Below are 27,991 nucleotides of genomic sequence, written 5' to 3'. Positions count from 1 at the left end.
TATCGCATGTTTTTAAACATTCAAAGTAATTCTACAGGACCCTATTAAAAAGGATAATTGTTTATTTTGTGTACTTGTTTAAAAGTACTTGTTTACTCCACAGGGAGTGGCAGGGAATAAATCTAATAATAATAATAATAATAATAATAATAATAATAATAATAATAATAATAATAATAATAAAGGTGTTTTTTATGCTGTCCTTCCTACACTTAAGGCAACGTTCCCTACAGATATAAAAAGCTATAAAATAAACACAAAGGTCAGCTATGGCGCCCTGTCACCAAAGCATACTTCAGAGCAGGGGTGGTCAACCTGTGGTCCTCCAGATGTTCATGGAATACAATTACCATGAGCCCCTGCAAGCAAACGATGGCAGGGGCTCATGGGAATTGTAGTCCATGGACATCTGGAGGCCCACAGGTTGACTACCGCAGCTTCAGAGTACTGCTTAGGAGACCACGGGCAATGAATCATCCACAAAGCAAACAGACTTGCTGCTTTCGCCAACTTCTTGCTCACAGGACCACAAACCACAAATTAACCTCCTATCACAGGTGTCCCACCATTCCACGTGACTCACATTGTCTTGCTGCATGCTTAAGGCCACATCGTCTTCTTTCAGTTTCATCATGATGTCCACGTCTCTCTCGTAGGTTTTAACTTCCGTCAGCGTCCTGGGGATATAGGCTTTCTTGAACACCTAATGAAACGAAATTACCGAAAGCTTCCAGTCCATTCGCAATTGTTTCGGTTTTTCCATTTTCATTAAGAGAGCATTTTAAAAATTGGTTCTTCAGTTTGGACATACAGGTCGACAAACACTGCAGCTGGTAGAAAGGTAACACATATAATCCATCATCACCGTCTGTTTTAAAAACAAGCGCTTGGTAAATATGTGTGACTTAAAAGTTTGGCAGGGCAGCCCAAATGGCCCAGCTTCTCTTGGCTGGGTTTCCTAGACCCTGGAAGCTGAGCAGGACTGGTAGAAGCCACCTGGGAAGACGGGGGTTGCTATGGCGATGATGGCTCCTCTCTTGCTCAGGAAGTCCCACGGGTGGAATAATAATTCTTTCTCTTCTTCTTCTTCTTCTAAGTTGGACAAGAGCTATTGTATACGTCTTATGTTTTCGTAGACAGAAAGGAAGTACTTCATCACTCAACAAAGAATTAATTCGTGGGATTCAATGCCACAAGGGAGAGTGATAGCCAGTAGCTTATATGGCTTTAAAAGGGATTTAAACAAATTTTATTTATTTTTTACTTATATGTATAGGTTGCCCTTACCCAAAGGCTCAAGAGCAGCTTAAAGGTAAAGGTATCCCTTGTGCAAGCACCAGACTCAATACGGGGTGGTTTGCCAGTGCCTTCCCCAGTCATTACCATTTTACCCCCCAGCAAGCTGGGTACTCATTTTACCGACCTCGGAAGAATGGAAGGCTGAGTCAACCTTGAGCCGGCTGCTGGGATCGAACTCCCAGCCTCATGGGCAGAGCTTTCAGACAGCATGTCACTGCCTTACCAATCTACGCCACAAGAGGCTCTCAAGAGCAGCTTACACCGTTAAAATACACAAATACACACTGTAGGAATTTAATACTAAATTTAAAATTTGAATTCTAAAAACAAAAAATATTGACTCACTTCTGCCTCCTTCTCCTAGGAGAAAGAGGGGGGACATTTTGTATGTGTTAGACGAATTAATTAACGAATCAGCAAATTAATTAATTATATGGACTTTGGCCAGTGAGGACAGCATAACAGGATGTCATTTCAAGGTTTCAACCATAGGCCCGGTGGTACAGTTCTGTCTTGCAGGTCCTACGAAAATGTTTAACGTCCTGCAGGGCCTGGATCTCAGAAGCTGAGTGTTTCACCAGGTAGAAAAGGCCCTGGCCTTGGCTGGGGCCAATTTAACCTATTTGGGGCCAAGGATCCTGAGCAAATTTTGCTCACTAGAGCTTAATGCTCTTCAAATTTATGAAGAATAGGTCTTTCAACAGCTATCAACCACAAATCCACCATGATGCCACGTCCCACTGTATTCAGGGACAGGGTACCTCAAAGAGCCAGTTCACAATTTACAAAAACATGTTCTGGTGCCCCATGCCTCTCACACACATATATGCCCAGGCCCAATGAGGAGCGGGATCATGGTGCACAAGCAGAAGCTACTGAAACACCCCTCCCTCTCCATTTTCCTGGCCTGCTCCATTTGGGGATCTGACATGTACTGATGGTTACACATACATGATCTCACGCTGTCTTAGGGGAGCTGTTCTTGTGGCCATCAGGCTTAGGGGCAAACAGAGCCCTCTGAGTTGTCTAGGAAATGGGTGCAGGGACTCTTTGGATCAGGCAAAGGGAACCAAACTAGTTTCCCCCTTTTATAAAGAGTGGGAAAGCTCACAGAACCAGCACGACCTAACTTTCAGATTACTTCACAGCAGCAGCCAGAAAGCGCCTCCATTAGTTGCTGGCAAATGATAGCTCAGCCCTAGAACACTCAAGTTCAATCTGCAGCCCCTCCAGTCAAAAGATCTGGCAGAAGGTGATGGGGAAGACCTCTGGAGAGCAGCTGCCAGTCTAATGCTGACTTTGATGAGTCAGGGGTCTGATTTAGTAGAAGGCAGTTCATATGAAACAAGGTTGTCAAAGTATGATGATTGTCTTTAAGGTACATTTGAAAGAGATGTGGTACATTCCGAGGGAAACCCCCCCCCCACGCGCGCGCACACACACACACACACACACACAACTGATGTCTTACCTCTTCATCCACGTTATCTTGATTAGATCTTTCTTCCTCCGTTCTCTGGGATGCTATTTCCATCGCCTACAGGACCACAAAAATGCAGGTGGTAAAAAATCAGCAGTCTAGCTCCTCAGCATTCCTTGGACTTTCTCGCTCGGCATTTCTGCAGTTCGATTCCCCATGGCTGATGCTTGCTACGCTTCTCTATTTAACCCTCTGAAAGTGTCCATTCCCCTCCCTGCTATCACTTCCGTGTCAGGGTTCTCACTTCAGAAGTGTTCATAAGGAAGCATGGCAGCTACAAGGGATGGGTGGGCAGAAAGCAGGACCTCAGAAGCCAAACAGAGCTGGTACTTAGAAGGGAGAACACCAAGGAAGACTCTGCAGGGGAAGCCAATGGCAAACCACCTCTGCTTCTCACTTGCCTTGAAAAGCCCCTTGTTGGGGTCAACATAACTTGGCTGTAATTTGGCAGGGCTTGGGAGCCAGCATGTGTAGGGGTTAAAAGCAGCGGCCTCTAATCTGGAAAACTGAGTTTGATTGCCCAATTTTCCACAGGCAGCCAACTGGGTGACGTTCAGCCAGTCACAGTTCTCTCAGAGCTCTCTCAGCCTCACCTATCCCTTAGGACAGAGGTGGCCAAACTGTGGCTCTCCAGATGTCCGTGGACTACCATCCCCATGATCCCCTGCCAGCACATGCACAAGCTGGCAGGGGCTCATGGAATTGTAGTCCATGGCCATCTGGAGAGCCAGTTTGGCCACCCCTGTCATAGCGTGTGTCTGTTGTGGAGACAGGAAGACTAGGCTGCCTTGAGACTCCTGGTAGTAGAAAATGGGGTACAAAAATGAGTTCTTCTCTACACATAAAGAATCGCAACAGGTACAGAAAGTCTCCCAATAAATGGCCCTATGAATACTTTAGTTCTCAATATTGGAATCAAAATTTCCCAAACTCACCTTTTCAAGATAAGCATCCATATTCTCACTTGTAATTGATGGATCTGTCACAAACTCAAAGAGCTCTCTTACGGTCATCACGGCAACGCTGTATTTCCGGAAGAAGTCTGCAGGGAGGACAGAAGTGGTCATTTTAAAATGGCAGTTCTAAACTCCTGCTGCCATCTCCATAAACCAGGCTGGTAACGAGCCCAGACATCAGGTTCTGGCTGCTGATCAAGGCAGAAGTCAGAACAGCATTACTGAGTGTTCTCCTGGATCAGCCGTAGTTCAACAAATATGGCCTTCCAAATGCAACTGAAGTGAAACAGCTTTTGAAATAGCTTGCTGTTGTTAGAATATGCAGGAGCTGCAGGGGGCATAACTGAGCAGGATATAAAGGGTGCCCTGCAGGGGGCAACAGAGGAGATGTATATTTAGCATAGTGAGATTAAGAACTTGCTGATGATTTCCAAATTATCTCCTCCAGTGTCCTGATTTGCCTAACAAGAGACTTCCTACTTCTGGGACACACTTCCTCCCTGCTTGCCTCCAGAACAGCAGCTCAACAGAAAGAATGACTGCAGACAACAGCTAACTAGACAGTTAGGTCTCTCTCCCTCTCTACACAAACTTGTTTCTCTTCTGAATCAAAACTAATTTATTCTTTAAGCAGCCTGCTGCCCTGCTCCTTTGCATATGGTGGAATTTCCAGTTCTGAAGGGGCCAGGACTAAATTGGCCAGGTCAACTAAAGACAAGGACAGAACAGAAATATCAAATTAACTCTACAGCGATTTTCTGCCAACAGCCCCCCTTTTGTTAGCAGAAGTTGGATTATCACATTTTGTTGCGGAATCACTCATCCGAACAAATGCTCAGGGCACGCAAGCTTTAAAATGGCCTTGCTTCTTTTACGCTGGAGATCAATTCCAAACCATCTGCCAACCTTTGTCATCTCCCAAAAGTTGAATCCTCAGGGGTAGTCAAACTGCGGCCCTCCAGATGTCCATGGACTACAATTCCCATGAGCCCCTGCCAGCGTTCGCTGGCAGGGGGTCATGGGAATTTTAGTCCATGGACATCTGGAGGGCCGCAGTTTGACTACTATGTGTATTATTGCCAAATGAAGGCCAATCACCTTCCACTCACCATTGACATTGGCACAGTCTTTCCTCAGGAACTCCAAAGCGTGTGGGTGGTCATGCTCTACCGACTGGGACACATCTATGATATACACCTCCCCACTGTGATAGCTGAGTTAAGGCAGGGACGGGGAGATAAAATCTTTATTAGTATCACTTCTAAAGCACCTTCAATCTACTGCACTCATGTGAGCAGCCGCATTGGTTTGAAGTAGCAGAACAAAATTTGAGTCCCATGACACCTGGAAGGCCAAAGTTTTATTCCAAGTGCTTTTGCATGTTCAAGATGTGTCATCAATGATGTAAGGGCAGGGTTTCAGTTAATTACTCTGGGCCTTCCACAGCTTGAAATGCATCTGCCCATTAATCCCCAATTTTGACCCATTTATGGTACTCGTATTCCCTAAAGCTTGTTATTCCAATTTGGTTCTTGAATCGGTTAAACACCTTCATGACACTGTATCCTGGCTTATTACTCACCCTCTACCTGTACGTATGGACTAGTAATGCCCATTTTTTTGTGCACACGAAAGCTTACACTTGACATAAAACTTCACTGGTGCCACTGGATTCAAACGTCAATCTACTAGATGCTTTAAAAAGAACTTTCAACCATTTGATGGAGGGGGAAAAACTCAGGGGGGCGAGTGCTTGAAACCTGAAGCTATTACAAGACTAAAAGTCACAAATTCCCTTTATGATGCAGGCTTCAAGTGCACTAGAGCAGAGGACAGGTTAAGGGGAAAGAAGCTTGCAATGGTGAAAGTCCCATTTAACAGTTAAGGTGTGTGTTTTAGGCACCACGTCTCTCATTTCCCAGTTACCTTAGTGCAGGGGTGGCCAAATTGTGGCTCTCCCGATGTCCATGGACTACAATTCCCATGAGCCCCTGCCAGCAGTGTTTAAGAAAACAGTGGGAGTTTGTGGTACAATCAGTAACACTTGCCAGCCTTTTCAACCAGGCATGTGAAGGACAGCTCTTTGTGTGTTCACAGCAACTGCCTTGCTTCATCTGAGAGCTACAGCCACATCGTGAGAGCTGTAAAGTCCTTGGTTCAAATCTGCACATAACCCACCGCCTCTATGAAAGCCATGATATTCTGGCCTAGGCTGCCCCCATCTGGCCTGCCGTTCTTCAAGGATGGGAGGGGGGAAAAAAAGGAAAGTCCTTAATGAATCATTCAAGCCCTGCCCTTCTCCGGTAATTGAGACACTGGTTTTAAGAATTACTGAAGCAATACATGTGAAGCACTCTGAGCCCTTGAAATCTGCTGTTTAAATACTAAGTATAGTTATCCTAGATCTGTTTCGCAAACCTTTTTTACCAGCCTAATTCCTAATTTCAACTGCACTGCAGAACATTAGCTTTCACAGAACCCCAAAAGTGATTTTAGAAAACGGGCAATGGAAGCTCATTCCATCCTTTGGTCATTTTCTAAGGCAAATTAAGCCCATTTATCGCTTTTGAGAACTGCACAACGCTGGAATGATGTCTTTAGCAATAGCATCCATTCACAAACTCACAACGGCAAGAGGAAAACACCCAGGCCTCAAGGCAGAGCCGTACCATGCAACTTTCATGCATTATTCAAAAACGTATCGACACGAAGGTTCAAAAACGTACAGCATATTAAATTCACTGAGATCTGCATGAACAAGTCGGGCATCCTGATACATTCTTCTCATGTACTGAATGACTTGCAGGTACAACTCGCGAGCTTTCGTATCAGAGAACTGGGCATTTTTCAACAAAGGAGCAGGCCTTGGGAAAGAGACAAAGAAAGGGGGTGGGGGAAGAATAACAAAATTAATTTATTTTTGCATATATCGCCGGCTATCCCACATTGTACCGTAACACATATGACTCAGTCCGGAGCAGTGAACAAGTTAGAACAAAATCCCCACCCGATACAAGTCAGCATCTGTCTACAAAATGAGACTCCTACCTACACGGATTTTTATTTATTTATTTATTTATTGTATGAAATTAGCGTAGTGTGGCCAGGAGATCCGAGGATTGTCAGGCAGCCAGGCAAGGGATGTTGAGAGCTGGTTTGCCCTTGCCTGCCTCTGCATCATGACCCCTGGTGTTCCTTGGAGGAACTACCATCCAAATCCTTTGAGGCCTCCCATCCAAATACTAGTTAGGGCCGGCCCTGCTTAGTTTCTGAGATCTGGCGGCATTGGGCTTGCCTGGGCTATCCAGGCCAGGGTACCTACTCTGCTAATCTAGCTAAACAAGTCAACTGTGCTTTTAGGCCAAGAGCCTACACAATGGGTGGACTCAGCTTAGAAGCGAACACTGTTTCAGTGATTCAAGACAATGAAGATTATACTGCACAAGCCAAAGATATTCAACTGTTGGAAATCAATTTTGCTTTAAGGCTTCTTGTGGACAGAAGTATGTCTGTTCTCCCTTCTGGGGGCTTAAAGCTACCTGGAGTAGATCCATTTCCAACTGAGGAAACAGCATTTCTTGGACTAGGAGGGGAAAGAACAAGATTCCCCATAAGAGCTTTTTGCATCTGGGCACAGGAACACAAATCTCCAGCACCACATGTAATTTTGCCCCTGCTCACCAAGAAACCAAGGGGGGGAAAAGAAGAGCTGAGTTTTTGTAACCCACTTTCCACTACCTGAAGGAGTCTCAAAACAGCTTACAATTGCCTACCCTTCCTCTCCCCACAACACACGCTGTGAAGAAGGTGAAACGAAGAAGCAAATTAGGAATCAGTGTAGATGGGGCAAGACCGAAGTGATATGGTTCCTACAACCCACTCCAGCCAACTTCTTGGCTGCAGCATTCTGTAGTAGCTGAAATTCTTGAGCATTTTGCAAGGGCAGTGCCATGCAGACCACATGAGACTGCCTTCTACTGAATGAGCAGCTTGGTCCATCAAACTCAGTACTGTTTACCCAGACCGAGAGTGGTCTGAGGCAGAGGTCTTTCTCATCACCTACTGCCTGGTCTTTTAAAATGAAGATACCAAAGATTAAACCTGGGACCTTCTGCATGCCAAGCAGATGCTCTACCACTGAGCCACAGCACCTTTTTAATGTAAACTAGAGTAATCAAGGCATGCACCCAAGAAAGGCCACAGCTGGCTAATCGATCAAGGCAGGTAGAATGTAATCCTGGCCACAGCTCCCACCTGCTTAACCAGCAGTATGCCTGGTCCAAGAGCATCCCCAGGTGATAAACTCAAGTGGAATGCAACCCCGTCCAGAATAGGTGAAGCCTTAAATCCCAGGTCAGATTTTCCTCTCACCAGTAGCACTTCTGTCTTGTCAGGATTAAGCTTCAGTTTATTAGCCTACACCCATGCCAAAACTGCTGCCAGGGACCAGTTCAGCCTCCCTGGGATCAGATGGAAGAGCAAGACAGAGCTGAGTATCATCCACATACTGGCGACAACCCAGCCCAAATCTCCAGGTGATGGCGCCCAACGGTTTCACATAAGTGTTAAAGAGAATAGGGGACAAGACTGCGGGAATGCAAAGGTGAAGCAGCAGGTCTCAGCACCCCTTTCTGAAACCTACCCTGCAGGTACATTCAGTCTTTGGCTGAAAGGAGCAGGTAGCAGCTGATGTGGAAGACCTCAACCAGAGGCCCTGGAGAGTTACTGCCAATCACAACAATGCTGACCTTGACAGACCAATGGCCTGACTCAGTAGGTAGCTTGGTGCCATTCACCTAGCAAGCCCACCCTTTCAAAAATATATGGCACTTTATCAGCTTCAAAAACAAAGCTATATATGTGAAGGAGGTACAGAATGAAGAAAGCAGAAAGAAGTTCAGTGAACCTCTTGAAACAGGATTGAGCATCATGATTCCAACCCAAAAGGGGTCAGTTTGGTGCTTCTCAAATGAAGCTCCGTTTACATGTAATTAGGTATTGCCACATGATAGCCAGCTTGGTGCGTAGTGGATATGAGCGGTGGTTTGATTCCCCACTCCTGCTCCACATGTAGCCAGCTGGGTGACCTTGGGTCAGTCACAGTTCTCTCAGAGCTCTCTCAGCCCCACCTACCTCACCAGGCATCTGTTGTGGGGAAAGGAAAGGTAGGCGGTTTTAAGTTGCTTTGAGACTCCTTCTGGCAGTAAAAAGCGAGGTGCAAGAATTAATGCTTCTTTTTTTCTTTCAGGCATGTGAGATAATCAAGGGCACTGCTAAATCACATGTGTAAAAAACTGAATGAAGACCTCAAGAAAAGCTCTCCCTCCATTGTATACAACAATCTTCTCAAGAAATTTAGGCTGAGAGATGGTGACTGGATCGAGTTCATCCAGTGAGGATTTGAACCTGGGACTCTTCTTTTGAAATCCAGCACTCTAACCATTGCATCCCACGGGCTTCCCCCTTTTAAAAATAAAAATATCTATACATACTTACATGTCATTTTTTCCAATAAATCCCATGACAAGAACATGACTTCTTAACATAATGGGTTCAGGGCAAGGAATCTGTGCCGTATGTAATCTGAAAGAAAAAGCCAAAAAATGCTGCTAGCCAACAAGTTAATGCCAAGAAAGAAAAGTTACACACTTGAACAGAATTGGCAAAACTGCCTTTGAAATAACTACTCTTCTGTTGGTTCTCCTTCGTAAGAAATGCCTTTACTATGACAATATTTGCTTAGGTTAAGTATTATAAAAATCTAGCATGTAATCTCAAAGTAAACACAAGAGGTATTTTAACCCCTCGAAAATGCCTGATGGAACACTTTCTTTTTAAAGTGTTACAAACCAGAGACCATCCATAGGAAGGAACGGGGGGCTTTGACCGCGAAGCAACAGTTGGCAATTAGGTTAGTTAGACCGGGACTATCCAAAAGGCAGAAGAAGGGTGAGGAATCCCACTCCTTCCCTTGTTTTCTTCCAGCTTCACTTCAATCTGCTGTAACTGCCTGAGGTAAAAAGTGCCAGGCCTGTCCTGAACAAGAATTCACTTGGATGTGGCCGCTCAACCTCTTCCTCCTATTTTTTAAAGGAATTATAGAACCATATAGAACCTGCTCTCAGGATCAGGCCTTTTTTTCCCTCCAGGTTATTGGTAACAGTTCATACAGTGAACACCCGGTCTCTTCAGACAGTAAAGTTTGAAGATATCCATTTCAAAAAAAAAAAAAAGTGATCCAAGTGTTTACCAGAAATGGAGTGGGGGGGAACAAAATCCATGGCAAAGCAAAAGGAGAAAAGGGGTACCTTGTTAAATTCCTCATTTCTTTTTCTGCCCATGTCCTGACCATTTTTCTGGGATTTCCTTTACAGTATCCACGACGAAACCTAGAAAAGCACAGGAGATAACATGGAATTATCAAAACCCACCATTGACTTTTCTTTCCCCCCCGCCCCCAAAAAAACACTGACTGGATAAGGAAGTGTACACCTGTAGAGTCAAAACAGGAATCTCACCTGAATTCTCCACTCACATACTTATCCCGGTCTTTAAACATCAGAATAGAGGTTTTGTATATCTTTATTGCCCTGTTCTCTCCGTTTGCTGTGCTGGCATGATACACATTCGCCTAGTGAATTGCAGGAAAGAGAAACAAAAGAAGATCAATACAACCACAAAACTACTTTTGCATAAAAGAGAGGGTGAGAGAGGAGTGTTCCTGAAGCCCCAGGGACCAGTGTGCCTTTGCCAAATGGAGCAGACTGGCACAGTAACGAAACTGAAGGAAGCAGAGGGATACTGTCAGTTACCTCCAGCAGACCACCAAGTAATCAATCTTGGTTCCTCTACCTGCCTTAACTGCAAAAACCCACATAAATGGGCTGTCTCAGCTTGGCATGTCATTAAGTTGTGAATGCCTAGTTCCAGAAGATACTCATGCTGGTCCAGTTTAACGTTTGCAGCTGGAAATCCTTTCCCAAACGTTTAAGCCAGAAGCTGAAAGGGGGGGGGGGCAAGTTTTTCTTTTAGAGCTAGTGTCCTTTGAGGACTTTGTGGAACCCAAGGCTGAGCACTTTTCTACGTTCCTGACCCATCAGTTCGGTCAACAGAAATCTGTGCAGGTGTAACATTATCACTTGGGAGAAACATAATTCGATTTTAAATGATCAATGTGCATGGGACAGGAAGAGGCACAGTGGTGTAAGAAGCAATCGACATTGTCTCCCACAGGAGGAATGGCTTCTTGCAGGACAGCACTCACCCCTGGCAGAGGTCTTCTATTTAGCACAAGCACAAGGGCATTTATGATACCCAGAATAGCCACAAAAATCCTATTTCATGAATGCCCAATGGGAAAAGAAGGTCTTATATGTTGCCTGTGGAAATTCAAGAGAGGAAGCTTTCCCGAGCCCTTCAGAAGAACAGGAGGAGGTGGACAAGAGTTGGTTTTTAATACCCCAATTTTCTTTATCAGGAGTCCCAAAGTGGCTTACAATTGCTTTCCCTTCCTCTCCCCACAACAGGCATCCCGTGAGTTTGGTGGGGCTAACAGAACTCTGAAAAAACTGCTCCGTGATAGCAGTTCTAAGAGAACTGAGACTAGCCCAAGGTCACCCAGCTGGCTGCATGTGAAGGAGGTGGAGAAAAGTTGATCTTTATACTCTGCTTTTCACTACCTGAAGACGTCCCAAAGTGGCTGGCAACTGCCTTCCCTTCCTCTCCCCATAACAGGCACCATGTGAGGGAGGTGTGGCTGAGAGAGCTCTGACAGGACTGCTTGGTCAGAACAGCTTCTAACAGCCCCGTGACTAGGCCAAGCTTACCCAGCTGGCTGCCTGTGGAGGTGCAGGGAATCAAACTCAGGCTCCCCAATTAGTCTCCACCACTCTTAAACATTACACCATGCTGGTTCTTAGGTAAGCCAGCATTAAGAAGCCACAAGTCCCCCTCCCCCACTGTCAGCCCCACCAATAAGGTTGGATGAGCCGGTCTTAACTGGCAAGTGGGCTCCCACAGGAGGAGCGGTCTTTCAGACACATGCCCCCCCCCCCCCAGTCTGCAAGGGGCTTTCAGGGCTAAACAGAGGACCCTGCACTGAACTCCCAGCACCCGGTTAGCCAATCAAGCTCCTCGCTGCAGCCCTACCGACAGTGACACTGACCTCCTTCCCTGTGCTGATGCAGCCGTTGATCTCGGAAATCACACCCCTGGTTAGCATCTTGAACAGAATCATTCGGGTTCTTGGGTCCAATACCTTGAGGAGATAAAAGGGGTATAAATTACATTGAAAGGAGTTCCTGGAAACATGAGAAAACAAATCACTTTGAAGTCTAAAACCCAATGGAAAGGGTTATAAGCAAGAAGCCATTTTCTTGGGGAAATCAATACAAATTCACTCATCGGGGCCTCTTCAAACCAATAACTTGAGGTCACTAACGCTCTGCCTGCCAGCAAATGATTTTAATGTGCCTCTCAGCCCTGAGGCTTAATTTAGTCAGGGCTTCACTGAAGTCTGACCAACCCTCCGGGTAAGAATGAAGTTCGAGTCCAGTGGCATCTTTAAGACCAACAAAGCTTTATTTAAGGTACGAGTTTTCACAGGCAAGTTTTCTTCAGACACCGAAAGCACATGAAACCTTATTCTTTGAATTAAACTGTGTTGGCCTTAATGGTGCCCCTGGACTCAGACTTTGTTCTGCTGCTTCTGACCAACACGGTTACCCCCCTGAATCCATCTACCCCCATATAAGAGTAAAGTCTGGCACAGGAATCTTTGAGCAAGATTTTATAAGCTAGAGCTCCTACTGTCAGAATCACTAAGGGACACCCAAACAAGGTTCCGGGGAGCCAGCATGGAGTAGCGATTAAGAGCAGCGGCCTCTAATCCGGAGCACCGGATTTGGTTCCCCACTTCTTCTTCACATGCAGCCAGCTGGGTGACCTTGGGCCAGTCACAGTTCTCTCAAAGCTCTCCCACCTACTTCATACAAAGCTCTCCCACCTACTTCATAAGGTGTCTGTTGTGGGGAGAGGAAGGGAAAGTGATTGTAAGCTGCTTTGGGACTCCTTTGGGTAAGTGGGATATAAAAGCCGCCTTCTTCTTACGCAAGAGCTTTTATATATCACTTGTGGCCTTTTCCAGGAGTTTGGATGGCCGCTGCTATCACTAGACGTCACTGGAGCCCCCTTCCCCTGTTGCTCTGCAGGCCTAGACTCTTTCTCCACAACGCAAATGGTAAATGATGGATGGATTGGCTGGCTCCCACATCTGACTTCCGTGCCCACTTCTCTGGAGGGGCCTGTCACCACTTCCCGCATTCCCTGAAGCCTGAAAAATATTTCAGGGACTCCTCCATGGTCAAAAGCTTGCACTAAGCGGTCAATGCATTCTGATTCAGCAATGTGAATCTCTCGCATTTTAACCAGCTTACAGAACGGTTGCTTCGCTCCGGACAAAGTGGGGTCCAACTCAGAAGCTACAATAACAGCGTCAACAATTAGACCGACTTCTTTTTGCGAGTCCACAGTTTGCACCAATCGAGGCAAGAAACTGACTGTTGATTTGTGGGGGAAACACATAAATATCTGCCATGTGACCCACAGCATGTATGCCGCATGAAGACATGCCAGAGCCATTTTGCTGGGCGAGGAGGGCTCATCCTCTGCCCAAGCAAATGAGGTGAGCTGCTGAGTGCTGATGGTCCTGCTAGGGCTGGTGGCATGGAAGAAGGGGACAGGCATGGTTTATCTCTATCAATGCCTCCTGGCCAAGCATCCCAGCCAGCTGAGCCCAAGTAGAGTCTCCCAGACAATGGCAGCACTGCCGGGATGTTGTTTTTTTAGCCCCATGTTTCTGCCCAAGCGTATTTCCTGCCTCTCCCTCCCCCATTTTATCTGCAGGCACACAAACACCTTCGCAGGTGGACGTTGCTCCCCCCCCCCCACCCATCACAAATGCCTGTAATCTAGATCATTGTGCAGCTTGGTGGCTAGAACGTCACACTAGGAACTAGGAGAATCCAGTGGCCTCCCTGCTCAGATATGGACGATTGCTGAGGGTCCTTGGGCTGGTCAGCCTGGCCTACCTCACAGGAGGATTGTTGTGAGGAACAAATGGGAGGAGAGAATGATGTGAGCTCCTCTGGGTTCCCATGGGAGAGCAAGGTGGGGTATCAGTGGGATGAATACACACGCACATATAAATGGCGCCTTGTGTAGCGCTTTGTGCTATGATTCTAACTGGGGTTGAGCACTCCGGCGATCTTTGGCACAGAGGGGCAGTGCTGACGGCATCACGCTAGCTGGCGCCTGCACACAGGTGCAGAGCTCTGCGCCTGCGTGCCGCCACTGCCCCGCCGCAAAGTGGCCGAAGCGCACCGGAGCGCTCAACCCTAATCCTAATCCTCAACACACCTCCTAGGGAATAAGTCATCTTGAACCCAGAAGTAAATTGCAGCCATTTAATCTGATTAGGATCACACTGTTGGCCTCATGCGGTAAATCTCCTTTTTAAGGATGAGGACTACGACAATGATCTTTACAATTTTGCATAACTCACTTGTTCTACAGTTGCTCGGTCCGATTTATCTTTCACCCGGTACCTAGCGGAAACATTATGAAACAGTGTAATTAGGACACTAGCACATAAGGATTCAATAAGGAAGAGTTGATACTATCAGTAACATGAATGCATTTTGGGCAGAAGTCCAGATTCAAAGCTATAAATCTCAACACGGTGATTAACACAGACTTCAATATCCTTATTCATGTATGCTCTGCTTCATTCTTTCAAGGATTTCTCCACCTTGGTTGTTCAGGGAAGAAGCTTTCTGTAAAGGCAGGCAAGATTATGCAAACCTAAGAAAATTGAAACTGGAAATTTGTCTAGGGAGGGACTGAGATATCCTCTCCTATAAACAGGTGGTAGCAGAGGTGCTTTTCACCACCTTTGACTGGTTAGCCACCTGTGGCTGTTCTTGGGCAGGAACGATCTATTAACATTTGGAACAGATTACTGCCCTTCAAGATTGCCTGGAAGCTACAGCTGGTACAAAATGCTGCAACTGGAATGCTGCCTTGAATGGGTCACAGGGATCATATCAAGCCGGTCATGTTCCATCTACAATGGCTCCAAATTCAAGGTGCAATAGAATGCAATGGTGTTCATCAGAGTGGATGGAGAAGAATGGTTGATGGCTTCCACAGCCAGAGCCAACTGGTTTTTGTGGTTTTCTGAGCTGTATGGCCATGATGTGACGTTCTGTTAGTGCATACTGGTGAAATGTCACGTCAGGGACTAAAACAATATAAGGTTCAACCACAACAAATGGAACTCTAGAAGATCAATCAATCTCTCTTTTTCTCAGATTTTGGACTGCAAGCTTAATGACATTGATATTACAGACCTTCATTGGCTGCCAAGTGCCCCCTTTTACAGAAGAGTAATAGTTACCTTCGGATCGGAAAGGCTTCCTTCTCAACTTATGAACAAACAACGTTTCTTGAGAAACTTCTGGATATTCCCAACCAGAGTCTTTGCTGACTCAAAACCCTTACCTTTGTGTAGTTCAGGATATTTCGTCGCATATCCAAAAGCCTCCTCCCCTGCTACCGAAGTACCTGGGAAAAAGCCTAGACCATCTACTATCACCAAAGAATCTTCTAAGAGCAAATTTCCTCTTGCAAGTTATACCTGCTCCACAGCCACTTTACCAAAGGGTTCGATGAAAACTAAAAAACCCAATTCTCTACTCCCAACTGCAAGTCAGTGCACCAGCAGCACATCTACAACCATACCAAAAAACTCTACCTCAAACCATCATCAACATTCTCAGAGATCCAGAACTACAGAAGCAATAGAAGCAATGGACTTTGACTTTTCCTCAGACCCACAAGAAACTGGCTCACTTCCTCAAGATATTATGTCACCCTGTGATTCCTTACTCAACCAACTGCCTGAACCTAACTCGAGCCAATTAGCAGACAAGCGTAAAAACCAGTCTGCCCTAGGAAAGCCATGTGACAGAGCAGAAGGTGACAAAAAATCAGAACCTGCCGATCAATCTCTGATGCTCCCCCACTTACTCAATATCTACGGTGACTGTGATCTGGCCATGCAAACTCCACTTAAATCTTGCCCCAGTCTGACATCGCAAGCGACGTGTAACAACAAATCATTGGCACAAGAGCTGTCCGAAGCTGGAGTCCTTTTAGGAAGTCCCACATGTAGCCCTACCGAACTTGAGAATCCTTCCACTCCAACTGCTAGTTCAAGAACCTCCATCCTTAATGGCTGCATTTTCGATGATTTTGATGGCGTTCTGGACCAAATCTCTAATCAGAAATGACTAGCCCAGAGGCCAACTGCTAGCACTTTCAATATTATTTTGTGGAACGTTGCAGGTTGGACTAACAAATGCAGTGACGTAGACTTTATTAACTATCTTTCTAATTCCCACTGCATTTTACTTCAAGAAACCTGGTCAGCTGACGCTCCCAACTTCAAAGACTTTATAGTTTATCATTCTCCTGCAACTAGAGTCCATCGCAAAGGTCGTTGTAAAGCTGGGTTGGCATGTTTTGTCAAAGCCAACTCAGGAATCAATAGACTATTTTTAGGATCTTGTCCCCCGATTGCTATAGCTATTCTGCTGTCGCTCTCTGCGGACTACCATATCATCCTGATTAACACATATTTACCCCCAGTTACAACTGAGAGTGAACTGAATGATAACTGGTCCAAACTTTCAGAATTCACCCTAACAACCCAAGGCCAATTTCCCACGGCCCACTTAGTTGCCATGGGAGACCTCAATGCTCGCATAAGTGCGTCTAACTCAGACCTAGCCTCCTCCCTGGGGATTGACATTGAAGATCATATACCTTTTCAACTTTCTTTCAATCGGTCATCCTCGGATGTCACACTGAATAGGGCAGGTCTTAAATTGATCGAATACTGTCTGGCACACAATCTGCTTGTTCTAAATGGTCTCGACCAATTTCCCGGTTCAAAGGATTTCACTTTTTGCACAACCCGTGGTAGGAGTGTACTTGACTATAGCTTATGTTCTTTCAATTTTTTCGCATCAGTTTATTCTCTGTCAATAGGCTCACGCACCGAAAGTGACCATCTACCACTCCAGCTCTCATTCCGAACCCTTTATACCGTTACTCCAGACCAAACTCAACCCTCTCCCCTGGAAAACACTATGATCCTTAATAGAATTAGATGGTCACCTAAAGTTGGCAGTGAATTCACCATATTCCTTAACTCTGCTCAGATGACTAACCTAAAACAGGTTATCACTAGAACTGGTTCCCCTTCTGAGATTCTAAGAACATTTGACCAAATTGCTTTGGCCTGCAGAACTAAGGCCCTACCCTTAAGATCTACTACAACCCGACCTTCTTCTTGGTTTGATAATGATTGCCTCAGTGCAAAGGTTGCTCTGAGGAAGTCATTCCATGAGGCTCGTCTGTCCAAAGACCTCACTTTGTTAGAAAACTATACACTCCAAAAAAGACACTATGAATCTTTAATAAACACTAAGAAGCGCTCTTATTATCAGGCAAAATGGGACCATCTTCTAGCAACATTTAAATCTAACAACAGCAGCTCTTTTTGGAAAACGATCGCAAACTACTTAGGTGAAAGCAACAGGCCAGTTAAATCTTCCATCCCTTCCCAAACATGGCACAATTATTTTTCTACACTTTTTGCTGCCTCCCCAATCCAAAACAATCATTTCAGCCTACCCTCTGCTGATTCTCTTCCTAGCTGGCCTCCTGTTAGCCTAGATGAAATTGAAAACCTTATCCAAGAACTAAAATCAGGCAAATCTCCAGGGCCTGATGGTCTACCAGCTGAACTATTTAAACTAAACTCTAACTGGTGGAAACAACTCCTGGCTGTCCTTTTTACAGCCATCGACCAATCGGGAATATTCCCTGAATCCTGGCTTAACTCAATCATTGTGCCTATTTATAAAAAAGGTGGCTCCAGCTCTCCAGAAAATTACCGCCCTATTAGCCTTCTATCCATTGCCAGCAAAATGTATGCCAAACATCTAGAACTTAAGCTATTAGATTGGGTGACTTCAAATGACCTAATAGGTCCTGAACAAATTGGCTTCACTAAAACCTGTTCCACCTTAGACCACTGCTTAACCCTCTACTCTCTTGCAGACAAATATCTCCATACAGGTAGGAGGAAACTCTATGTAGCTTTTGTTGACCTCAAGGATGCATTTGATTCTATCTCCAGGTGTTTACTATGGAGAAAATTGCAAGACCTTAATATTGATTTGCGCCTATTACTACTTCTAGTGAACCTCCATTCCAACAATACCTGTCAGGTTAAACTTACTGAAAAGGGTCATTTAACTAATCAAATTCCCATCCTGAGAGGAGTTAAATAAGGCTGCGTCCTTGCTCCTCTCTTATTCAACCTCTTTTTACATGATCTCCCCAAAACCCTAAGACTCATAAATGGTCATCCACCCAAACTAGATAAACTGCCAATCCCACTTCTTCTGTATGCTGATGACACCGTTTTGCTTTCCCATTCCAGAATTGGTCTGAATAGATATCTGAATGCTTTCCACGAATATTGCCAACTCAATGACCTATCGATAAACTTTAAAAAAACCAAAGTGATGGTCTTTGCACAGAAGTGGTCTCCCTCAAACTGGTGCATTGGTAGTCACAAAATCGAGCAGGTCAAATGTTTCAAATACCTAGGAATCACCTTCCAACATAATTTGCACTGGACCAAACACAGAAATAGGATTACTTTGCAGGCTAACTATTCCATTACCCATCTAAACCGTTTTTTCTTCCTTAAAGGCAATCAGTTTGTCCCAGCTGTCTGTCGTGTGTTTGACTCTAAAATTCTTCCCCAAATTTTATATGGTATCCCTCTGTGGATTTCAGGTTTTAACAAAAACATAGAGAGGTTACAGTCTGCCTTTCTCCGGCAGATTTTGAGAACTCCAAATTTCGTCCCTTACTCCTCTTTATGTCTTGAAACTGGACACAATCTTCTCGAAACTAAGGCCTGGATTTTCACCTTTAAATATTGGCTAAAACTGCATTTTAGGGTTCGATCAGATAGTCTATTGGCCTATTTACTGAGAGACACTTTTAAATTTAAATGGTTCTCTACCATCCTGACTACACTCCAACAAATTGGCACTGACTACGATTACATCTTATCTCTGAATGAATCCTCCATTATGTACCAGATCAAACAAAGGCTACTTGATCAGGAATTTCAAAAAATCCATCCCACTGTGCCAGCAATCTGCTCTCCTTGTGCGCTTGGTCTCCAAGTGAAGCACGGGATAATGCCGGCTTATTTCCATAACTTGGCAAATCCCCTCCATCGCAGAGCGTTTTCACTTGCTCGGCTTAACGCCTTTCCATCTAAAGTATTACAAGGGAGATTTGCCAAGATCCCCTTCGAAAACAGACTATGCACCTGTGAATCAAGTTCTCCTGACACCATCCAACATATCCTACTGGATTGTCCCTTGTTCACTGAACAGAGAAGGCACATCATAGCTCTCATACCAAAACTGAGAAACCATTCAAGAGACCTGATTTGCCAATTTTTACTGAGTGATAAGGATGCCAACGTCACTTTTATTACGGCTGAATTTCTGTCCTCAGTTTTTAAATTTAAACTGTCTGACGTATCCTGACTAACTTTGTTTATCCTGCTTATCTGCTTTATGTCAATAAAGGTATTGTATTGTAAAAAAAAACAACCAGAACATGGCCACACAGCCCAGAAAACCCACGACAGCTAACCTGGTGGTGAAGGCTTGGAAACGCATAGAGAATGTCACAGAGGGCTCCTCTGGAACACAGCTACTGGTTTTAAAATCTGCTCAGTGAGAAACAATAGCTTTTCCTCTAAAAATACCAATACACCCTACAAAAGTCCCAATTGTCTAAAAACATGAATTCACTGGATTTAATATATTTAAAATGATATATTCAGATTTCAAGAGGGACACTGCAGATTCTGATGAGCCCAATCAATTCTCAGGAGTTCTGGAGGGGGAAAAAAACTTTACAAAAGGCAATATCACTTACATTTCTGCTTCTCTTTGCCTTGATTTCTCTGTCACTTTGTTTATAACAGAGTCTGCAAAATGTAGTCTGTCTGAAAAAAAAAGTTGATAGGACTCAGTGCAGTCTGAAAACAACTGTTCTGTCATAGATCCAGTCCAAGAAGAAAGAATAGCAGCTGTAAAATAGAATCACCTGGACCTGGACAGCTCTACCTAGCCTGATCTTGTTAGAACTCAGAAGCTAACTAGGGAAGGCCCTGGATAGTATTTGGGTGGGAGACTACTGAGGAATACCGGCACTGTGATGCAGACGCAGGAACCTCCGTTAGTCTCTTGCCCTGAACACCTTATTTCATTGCCAGAAGTCAGCTGGGACTTGATGGCAATAAATAAACAGCTCTGACTTATGAAAGCTTACACTGGAATAAACTGCATTCGTCTTCAATGTGACAGTGGGATTTGTGTTTTATTTTGCTGATATAGCTAAAGGGGCCTATACCAGGGGTAGCCAAACTGCGGCCCTCCAGATGTCCATGGACTACAATTCCCATGAGCCCCTGCCAGCATTTGCATTTGCGGGCACGGGCTCATGGTAATTGTAGTCCATGGACATCTGGAGGGCCGCAGTTTGACTACCCCTGGCCTATACCAATCTGGAATGATACTATAAGCTTATGCTACATTCAGATTATTTAACAACAGTTATTGGATTTGTTTACATGCCAAATAAATGCTTTCTCTGTCCTGGCCCCCGCCTGGTGGAACAAGCTCCCAGAGGAGATCAAGGCCCTGATAGATATAGAATAATTCCACAGGGCCTGCAAAAGGGAGCTCCTACGCCAGGCATTTGGTTGAGGTCCACTAACTCCAACCTCTTCCACTGGGCCCCCAAGCCTCTCTCCCATGAAACTGAAACGAATGCTTGTACTGACCGTTCATGGGCCCATCCACATGCTTTAGCTATGAATTTATTGCTCTACTGTTTTCCATTTATTGTTCCTCCGTTCTTTGATTAATGACTTGTCTGTGTTGTTCCTGTTCCTACGTTCCATGTAAACTGCCCTGAGCCACCAGGGAGTGTGATATACAAATGCAATTAATTAATAAATAATTCACTCTACTGATTTTTTTGAAGCCAGCACCTTTTCGGCACATGCTCAAACAAGTATTCAGTCTGCCCTGCTTCCACTAATTTCCAACAACTTTTCAAAAACAAGGAACACCGTTACCTGAACACGGGTTGTATACCTCCTTACTGAGTTCCATGCAGCTGCACCCTTTGCAAAAGAAAATGAACAGGCTTCTACTTACCTAAATTAATTTTATTGTCGAATTTTCTTAGTGCCTTGTCTGTAGGAGTGGACATTTTGGATGCATTGCAACTGGGCATCTGCCTGTTTGCCTGAAACAATTTTGGAGATATCATTGAACTTCCACCGAAAGCCCTTCAAAGCATCCATATTACATCAGGCACCAGCTTATACATCCAGTGCTGTGGTTAAACAGTCTCAGCTACATACTTCCAGTTCCCCATTCATTCTTTTCTCTGATTCAAATCCCCAACTCGGTTTAAAACCCACAGCTAGCACTGAGCCCCGTTAAAGCTAACATGTACCTAGATAAGCATTAAACATGGTTCAATACGTGGGGAAGATCTTCATGAGGGCAGAGTGTCCATGCCAGATCCCTCAGGCACACATGGAAGCATTCCTGCCCACCGTAATCCCAAGAAGCAACAGACTACTTGACTAGATGCAATTCATGACAGCTGAAGGTGGACTGACCCAATCATTAGAAATGTAGCAGAAATTAGATGGTACTCCTAAATTTTAGAGGACTAAGCATAGGTACAATCCATTAACATCTGCTGAAGGAATACGTACAAATTATTGCTATGAACACTCATGACCTTGGGCCAGTCACAGTCCTGATAGGGCTGTTCTCACAGAGGAGTCTTGTCAGAGCTCTCTTAGCCCAGCCTACCTCACAGGGTATGAAGTGAGAAAGAAGGTGATTGTAAACCACTTTGAGACTCCTTAGGATAGTGAAAAGTGGGATACAAAAACCAACTCCTCTTCCTTACAAACATCTTTCCCTTCCTCTCCCCACAATAGACATCCTGTCAGGTAGGTGGGGCTGGGAGACTTCTGAGAGAACTGCTTTGAGACAGCAACTCTAAAAGAACCGAGACTAGCCAAAGGTCACCTAGCTGGCTGCATGCGGAAGAGTGGGGAATCAAGCCTGGTTCTTCAGATTAGAGGCTGCCTCTCTTAATCACTACACTATGCTAGCTGTCTGCCACAGCACTTTCTTTGAGGCCCATTATGCACGGCCGCCGAAACGGCGATTTCGGGTCACATGGAAAACGCGGAGGGGGAAGACGAGAAGCACACCGGTTATGCACAGAACGGGGCGCGACGGCGGCAAAACCCAGAGTAACTGATTATGCACGCAGCGATCCCAGCGCCGCTTCTGGTTGCGCCCCGGTCACCCGGAAGCTGCGCTTTCTTCCGCGTTTCGCTAACGCGGCTTTTTCGGCGGCATGCACCGAAGCTGCGGCCGGTTGCAGCCGGCACTGTGCGTTATCCGTGATTTTAGTCGTCGCCATTCCATCCCGAATGTGCGTTATTCCCCCCCGTGCATAATGGGTCTTACAGAAAAAAAACCTGTATCCTTCATTCAATTACATGCTCTCCCACTGCAGATCTGATAACTCCCGTCAAGTTATTTGTAAGGCTCAAAACGCAGATATTCACTGACGAAACTAGGATTTAAATGGATGACAGGAGATTGGGCAAAAGACTTTAGCTCCAAGCCATCAATTCTTTCCACACCGTACCTGTGTGTTTCTGCCTCCAGGAACCTGATTTCCCTTGGTGATTTTCCCCAACTTATCATCCCAGTCCCAGTCATCTTCACTGTCTTCAGCACTGTCGTCAAATTCATCCACGTACGTTTCCACGTACAAACGCGATGGCTGCACTTCAATTATTTCTTTCTCTTTCTGAATTTCTTCAGTCTCTGCCTCGTCACTAGTTTTTTTAAAAACAAAAAAACACATATCAGACAGTCTTAATTAGCTCATCAGGCAAAGCGTCTTGCAAGCCAGCAAACATGCCATGTTCTTGTCCGGCATTGACCAGGAAGCATCATTACACCGATGCTCTTCTCTTACGGGAAGGGGTGACCTTTTAAGCCTGGGGGCACCTTTGGAATTCTGACACAGGTTGGTGGGCACAACCACAAGACTGTGTAACTCTGACAGTGACTCCTCAGCATTTCAGGCAGAAGCTCTGCTTAAGACATGTATCAACAGAGGTATCACAACGAAATCCCAAGATGTCATAGTCCTGCTGTATGCCATATAGGTCAGACCGCACCTAGAGTACGGTGTGCAGTTATGGAGGCCTTGCTTTAAAAGTTGTGGACAAAATTGAGAAGGGGCAGAGGAGAGTGATGAGGATGGTCTGAGGACTGGGGACCAAGCCCTATGGAGAAAGGCTGAGGGACTTGGGCACATTCAGCCTAGAGAAGAGGCCATTGAGAGGGGACATGACTGTGCTAAGTAAATGAAACGCTGTCATTTGGAGGAGGGCAGGGAATGGTTCCTGTTGGCAGCAAAGGATAGGACTCGTAGTAATGGCTTTAAATGTGTAGAATGACACCAGCTAGAGTGGTGTGGTGATTAAGAGTGGTGGCCTCTAATCTGCTGGGCTCAATTCACTGCTCCTCAACATGTAGCCAGCTGGGTGACCTTGGGCTAGTCACAGTCCTGTTAGAGCTGTTCTTACACAGTTCTGTCAGAGTTCTCTCTGCCCCACCTGCCTCACAGGGTGTCTGTTGTGGGGAGAGGAAGAGAAGGCAAATATAAGCCACTTTAAGTTTCCTTTGCTTTGTGAAAAGCACGGTATAAAAACAGTTCATCTGGAAAAAATTTTCACAGTCAGAACAGTTCATCAGTGGAATAGGCTGCCTATGGAGTGGAATAGGCTGCCTGAGCTCCCCCTTACTGGCAGTCTTCAAGCAGCGATTGAACAGATACTTATCCTGGATACTTTAGGTTGATCCTGCATTGAGTAGGGAGTTTGACTAGATGGCCTGGGTGGCCCCTTCCATGATTCTATTCTATTTTAAAATGAATAGAATAAGAGTCTTCTGCAGCTTGCCAAAGCAAATTTTTAAACATCTGCCCAGTTTATCAGACTACCAATGGCCAATCAGAAGCCTTGCTGGGCAAAACCCCCATCTGGCCCTCCCCACTTTCTGAAACACTTAATGGGCTCCAGGAATAGTATCAGTGGGCACATTGGGGACTCCCATTTCCTCTCTAAATGAGTCACACAAGGAAGCTAATACATTCTACTGGGGCAGAAGCAGTCTCCGCCTCTCCAAAAAGTGTTTACAAGAAATCTAGGAAGAATTAAGAATATTTCATTATCAAGCATTTGAGGAGGTGCACAGATCAATGAACCCATGCCTACAAGTATAAAAGAGCCTATACATAAATATAGTAAAGGTAAAGGTATCCCCTGTGCAAGCACCGAGTCATGTCTGACCCTTGGGGTGACGCCCTCCAGCATTTTCATGGCAGACTCAATACGGGGTGGTTTGCCAGTGCCTTCCCCAGTCATTACCGTTTACCCCCCAGCAAGCTGGGTACTCATTTTACCGACCTCGGAAGGATGGAAAGCTGAGTCAACCTTGAGCCGGCTGCTGGGATTGAACTCCCAGCCTCATGGGCAGAGCTTTCAGGCTGCATTTCTGCTGCCTTACCACTCTGCGCCACAAGAGGCTCTTTACATAAATATACTTGATACAACGTCATGGATTGATCTGTTTTTGCCAAAAGTTTGTTAATTGTACATAAATATACTTGATACAATTAACAAACTTTTGGCAAAAACAGATCAATCCATGACATTCTTATAACAAGGACAAGGGAGAAAACTGGGACAAAAACAATTGATTTTTAAATGTAAACAATGCATGACAATTCCCTAATTCTCTCCCAAAAATGCTAATTAAAGTTCACAAAATAAAAATATGGCAGGGAAGGCAGGGTGGTAATGGAGAAAGAGCACCAATTTGTGTTTAAACATTCTCGAACATCATCTTGTCAGCTGACTTTGTATTACCTGTCAGAAGACTCTGCATCATCAAACTGTCCTGGAACTACCTGGCTCATAATTTCCTCCCTGAAGTTCATCATTGCTGGTAGGAGATCACCAAGGCACACAACCTGTACCGACTTCTTTGTTTCCTACGTGACAGATTTACAGACAGAATAAGGTCATACTGTGTTTTCTAACAACATAGTGTATGAGAAAATATAATTGTCCTTTTTATATCTATGTAGGTATAGGTTTAATGTTGGAGTCATAGGCCATAACAAGCAGAAAAAAACAAGCAGAAAAACAGACTTTCCTCTATGAGTTACACACGCATTTGTTACAATAGGCTTTAATAGTGCTTTCTAAGGGTTACACCCACATGCAATACAATCTTGGTGGCTGAAATTTGGGTTAATTTTAATATTAATGTAGAAATGCTATGTTTTTATTGCTATTATTTTATTTAGATGCCATTTTATGATGTTGTCCATCCTGAGTCACTTGAGATAGGGTGGAAAATAAGTTGGTTAAATAATAATAATTACTAAATTATTACTGGCCTCAACCAGGGCCAGAGCCTTCTCTATCCTGGCCCCCACCTGGTGGAATAAGCTCCCAGAGGAGATCATGGCCCTAACGAAGCTAAAACAGTTCTGCAGGGCCTGCAAAAGGGAGCTCTTCCAGCAGGCATTTGGGTGAGACGAGGTACACCCAACAACATATACAGGGCCCCTGCCCCCCCTCAGAAATCCATCAAGGCATTCTGCTGCTGGACCTGTTGTATTATTACTGTTTAATGCTGTTCTGTTACCCTGTTATCAGTTAGTATTATTAATGTTACAGTTATTGATATGTATGCAGTTATTTATATGTAAACTGCCCTGAGCCTTCGGGGAGGGTAGTATATAAATATGAATGAATGAATGATAAAACTGTCAGCTATACAGACAAGTGCAGTGCTATTCTAGCTCATACCTTGAATAAAACTTTGTCTTAAGGGTGCCCCTAGACTCAAACTTTGTACTGGGTCACAGTGTCCCAAACCCAGAAGCCACCAGGAGGTCCACCTGATATTATAAAGCATTCTTATCAATCGGTATGACCAAAATTGGCAAATGGAAACACTCATCCACAGTCACCCTATGTCTACATGGCACAAGAATCATATCCCTATCCCGCCATAAAGCTGGCTGGGTGATCCTGGGGCACCCCACCTCATGAGGATCAAATGAGGTAAGGAGAACGCAGGTAAACTGCCATGAACTCCCTGGAGGAAGGACGGGTTCCAAATGCAATATAGAGATCACACTCTTTGCCAAATAGTCATGCACATAGGGGTGGCTAAACTGAGGCTCTCCAGACGCCCATGAACCACAATTACCATGAGCCCCTGCCAATTACCACAATCACCATGAGACCCTGCCATCTGGAGAGCCACAGTTTAGCCCAGGGGTAGTCAAATTGCGGCCCTTCAGATGTCCGTGGACTACAATTCCCATGAGCCCCTGCCAGCAGGGGCTCATGGGAATTGTAGTCCACGGACATCTGAAGGGCCGCAGTCTGACTACCCCTGAAGCCGCTCTCATGCTCCTGCAGCTGCACAGTGCTGGGGAGAGGGCCATCTCTGCTGCGGCGCCTGCCCTTTGCATAGTTTGCATGCGTCTCCCGACTGCCCACATTTACTCCCCGTCCCCCCAGCAAGGCTTCTTGGACTCACCTCCTGCAAAACCACAGGCAGCAGCCGCGCAGTGAGGCCACAGACTAAATCTCCGCCGCACGAGGCGCCAAGCAAAATGCTTCCGGAAGCAGTGTCGGAGAACCGGCGTCCTACGGCTCCCGCGAAGGCTCAGACCGAGTCGCGTGAGAACGCGCTTTCTGCAGCCGGCCTCCCGGCGGTTGAGCCCAGAAGGAGGCAGGCCGCGCGCGCAGGCGCGTGGCAAGTCAGCTAGAATTTTTCTGCCGGGCTTGCAAATGTGCATATGCGTGCATGCCTAAAACGTGCATATTTTCAATCTTGTTTCTGTTTACTTTCTCTTCCCCCACCCCCCCGGACCACCATATACATTACACTGAGCCCCTTTAAGCTCGTACTCTGTCTTTCGAAGCTTGTTCGTTCCGTACCAGTTGAATAACGCATTTTCGATGTGCTTTTGCGGCTGAATTGTCCCGATCCTTTTAACGGGAGGTAATAAACCTGGGACAAACCGGCATCCAAAGCTTGTGCCGTACAGCTCCCAAGCGCTGGCCCTGCTCCACGGGGATCGTGCTGGCTGCAGCCAGAGCCACAGGGAGACATATGCGACAGAGTTCCCCTAACTGCCTAACAGGGTGATTCCGATCCGAACCAAGCTCGAGAGTCAAGGGCACCTGAAGACCAAAAGCGCCCCCCCCCGGGAATAAAACGCACACTTCCCCAGAAGCAAGATGTACGTAGGTAGGTATGTACGAATGCTTAACTTTTTTATTTAGCCTGTCTTATCATAAGGGCTCAGGTAGTCTTGGATCGCCAAACCCAATCGATGCCAGAATCAAGCTGAGACTAAAACATTAAATCGTTTCATTCTGGACCGTCGACGACAGTTATATTTGCAGTAATTCTGCAAAATACATGAGGGGGCTGCGCTTCCAAAGTGCATACCTAAAAGCCCGTCTACGTAGCGTTAAACTGGATGGATCTGAGCACCGAAGTAGCTCTCCAAGAGTCAAGCAGAGGAGGCTTTCTGGTGCACGCGCGCTTCCTCCGATGAAAACCTGCTCAGGTGAGCAAGAATTTCTCCGCCTGGCTTGCAAATGGGCCCAGGTGTGCATGCCTAAAGCTTGCACATATTCCGTCTTGCTGCCACGCGGAAGGCTTCGATGCCTTGACCAAAACTCTGCCGGTCTTCAAGGCGCCGCTGGACTCCAATTTTGCCCACCTGCTTCGGACCCTCCTGAATCTGTCGAGCATGATCGACGGGCGTGATCCTTCCGGAGAAAGTCCCAAGATCGGACTCCCACGGGTGCTCCGGGGCTCTCCAAAGTCCGAATGCGCCGGATGCCTTCATGCCCCTTGGCTTGCATTGTTAC

The 27,991-nt window shown here is 45.5% G+C and overlaps 1 protein-coding gene across 3 annotated transcripts in view; it reads right to left on the bottom strand.

Annotated features, from left to right (window-relative positions):
- The window catches only part of RIOK1 (RIO kinase 1), a 32,524-nt gene extending 4,543 nt beyond the window's left edge, over window positions 1-27,981 (bottom strand). For 2 of the 3 annotated variants that reach the window (XR_013234281.1, XM_077353144.1), the window contains exons 1-15: window positions 27,841-27,981; window positions 24,950-25,074; window positions 22,654-22,846; window positions 21,126-21,216; window positions 19,837-19,906; window positions 14,297-14,339; window positions 11,900-11,992; window positions 10,254-10,366; window positions 10,044-10,124; window positions 9,232-9,318; window positions 6,462-6,599; window positions 4,845-4,948; window positions 3,715-3,821; window positions 2,771-2,836; window positions 584-703 (exon numbers count right to left, since the gene is read on the bottom strand). Coding sequence is in view for 2 of the 3 variants with exons in the window: in XM_077353144.1 (XP_077209259.1) it covers window positions 584-703; window positions 2,771-2,836; window positions 3,715-3,821; window positions 4,845-4,948; window positions 6,462-6,599; window positions 9,232-9,318; window positions 10,044-10,124; window positions 10,254-10,366; window positions 11,900-11,992; window positions 14,297-14,339; window positions 19,837-19,906; window positions 21,126-21,216; window positions 22,654-22,846; window positions 24,950-25,074; window positions 27,841-27,969 (1,560 nt within the window). In the remaining variant the exon portion in view is untranslated. Of the gene's footprint in view, window positions 1-583; window positions 704-2,770; window positions 2,837-3,714; window positions 3,822-4,844; window positions 4,949-6,461; window positions 6,600-9,231; window positions 9,319-10,043; window positions 10,125-10,253; window positions 10,367-11,899; window positions 11,993-14,296; window positions 14,340-19,836; window positions 19,907-21,125; window positions 21,217-22,653; window positions 22,847-24,949; window positions 25,075-26,642; window positions 26,787-27,840 lie in introns of those variants that run through there. The other variant, XM_077353146.1, reaches the window with a different exon arrangement.
- Between the last annotated feature and the right edge of the window lie 10 nt (window positions 27,982-27,991).

The sequence above is a fragment of the Paroedura picta genome, chromosome 9, assembly GCF_049243985.1.
Source record: "Paroedura picta isolate Pp20150507F chromosome 9, Ppicta_v3.0, whole genome shotgun sequence".
Lineage (NCBI taxonomy): Eukaryota > Metazoa > Chordata > Lepidosauria > Squamata > Gekkonidae > Paroedura > Paroedura picta.
This window is presented reverse-complemented; position numbering and strand designations above follow the sequence as displayed.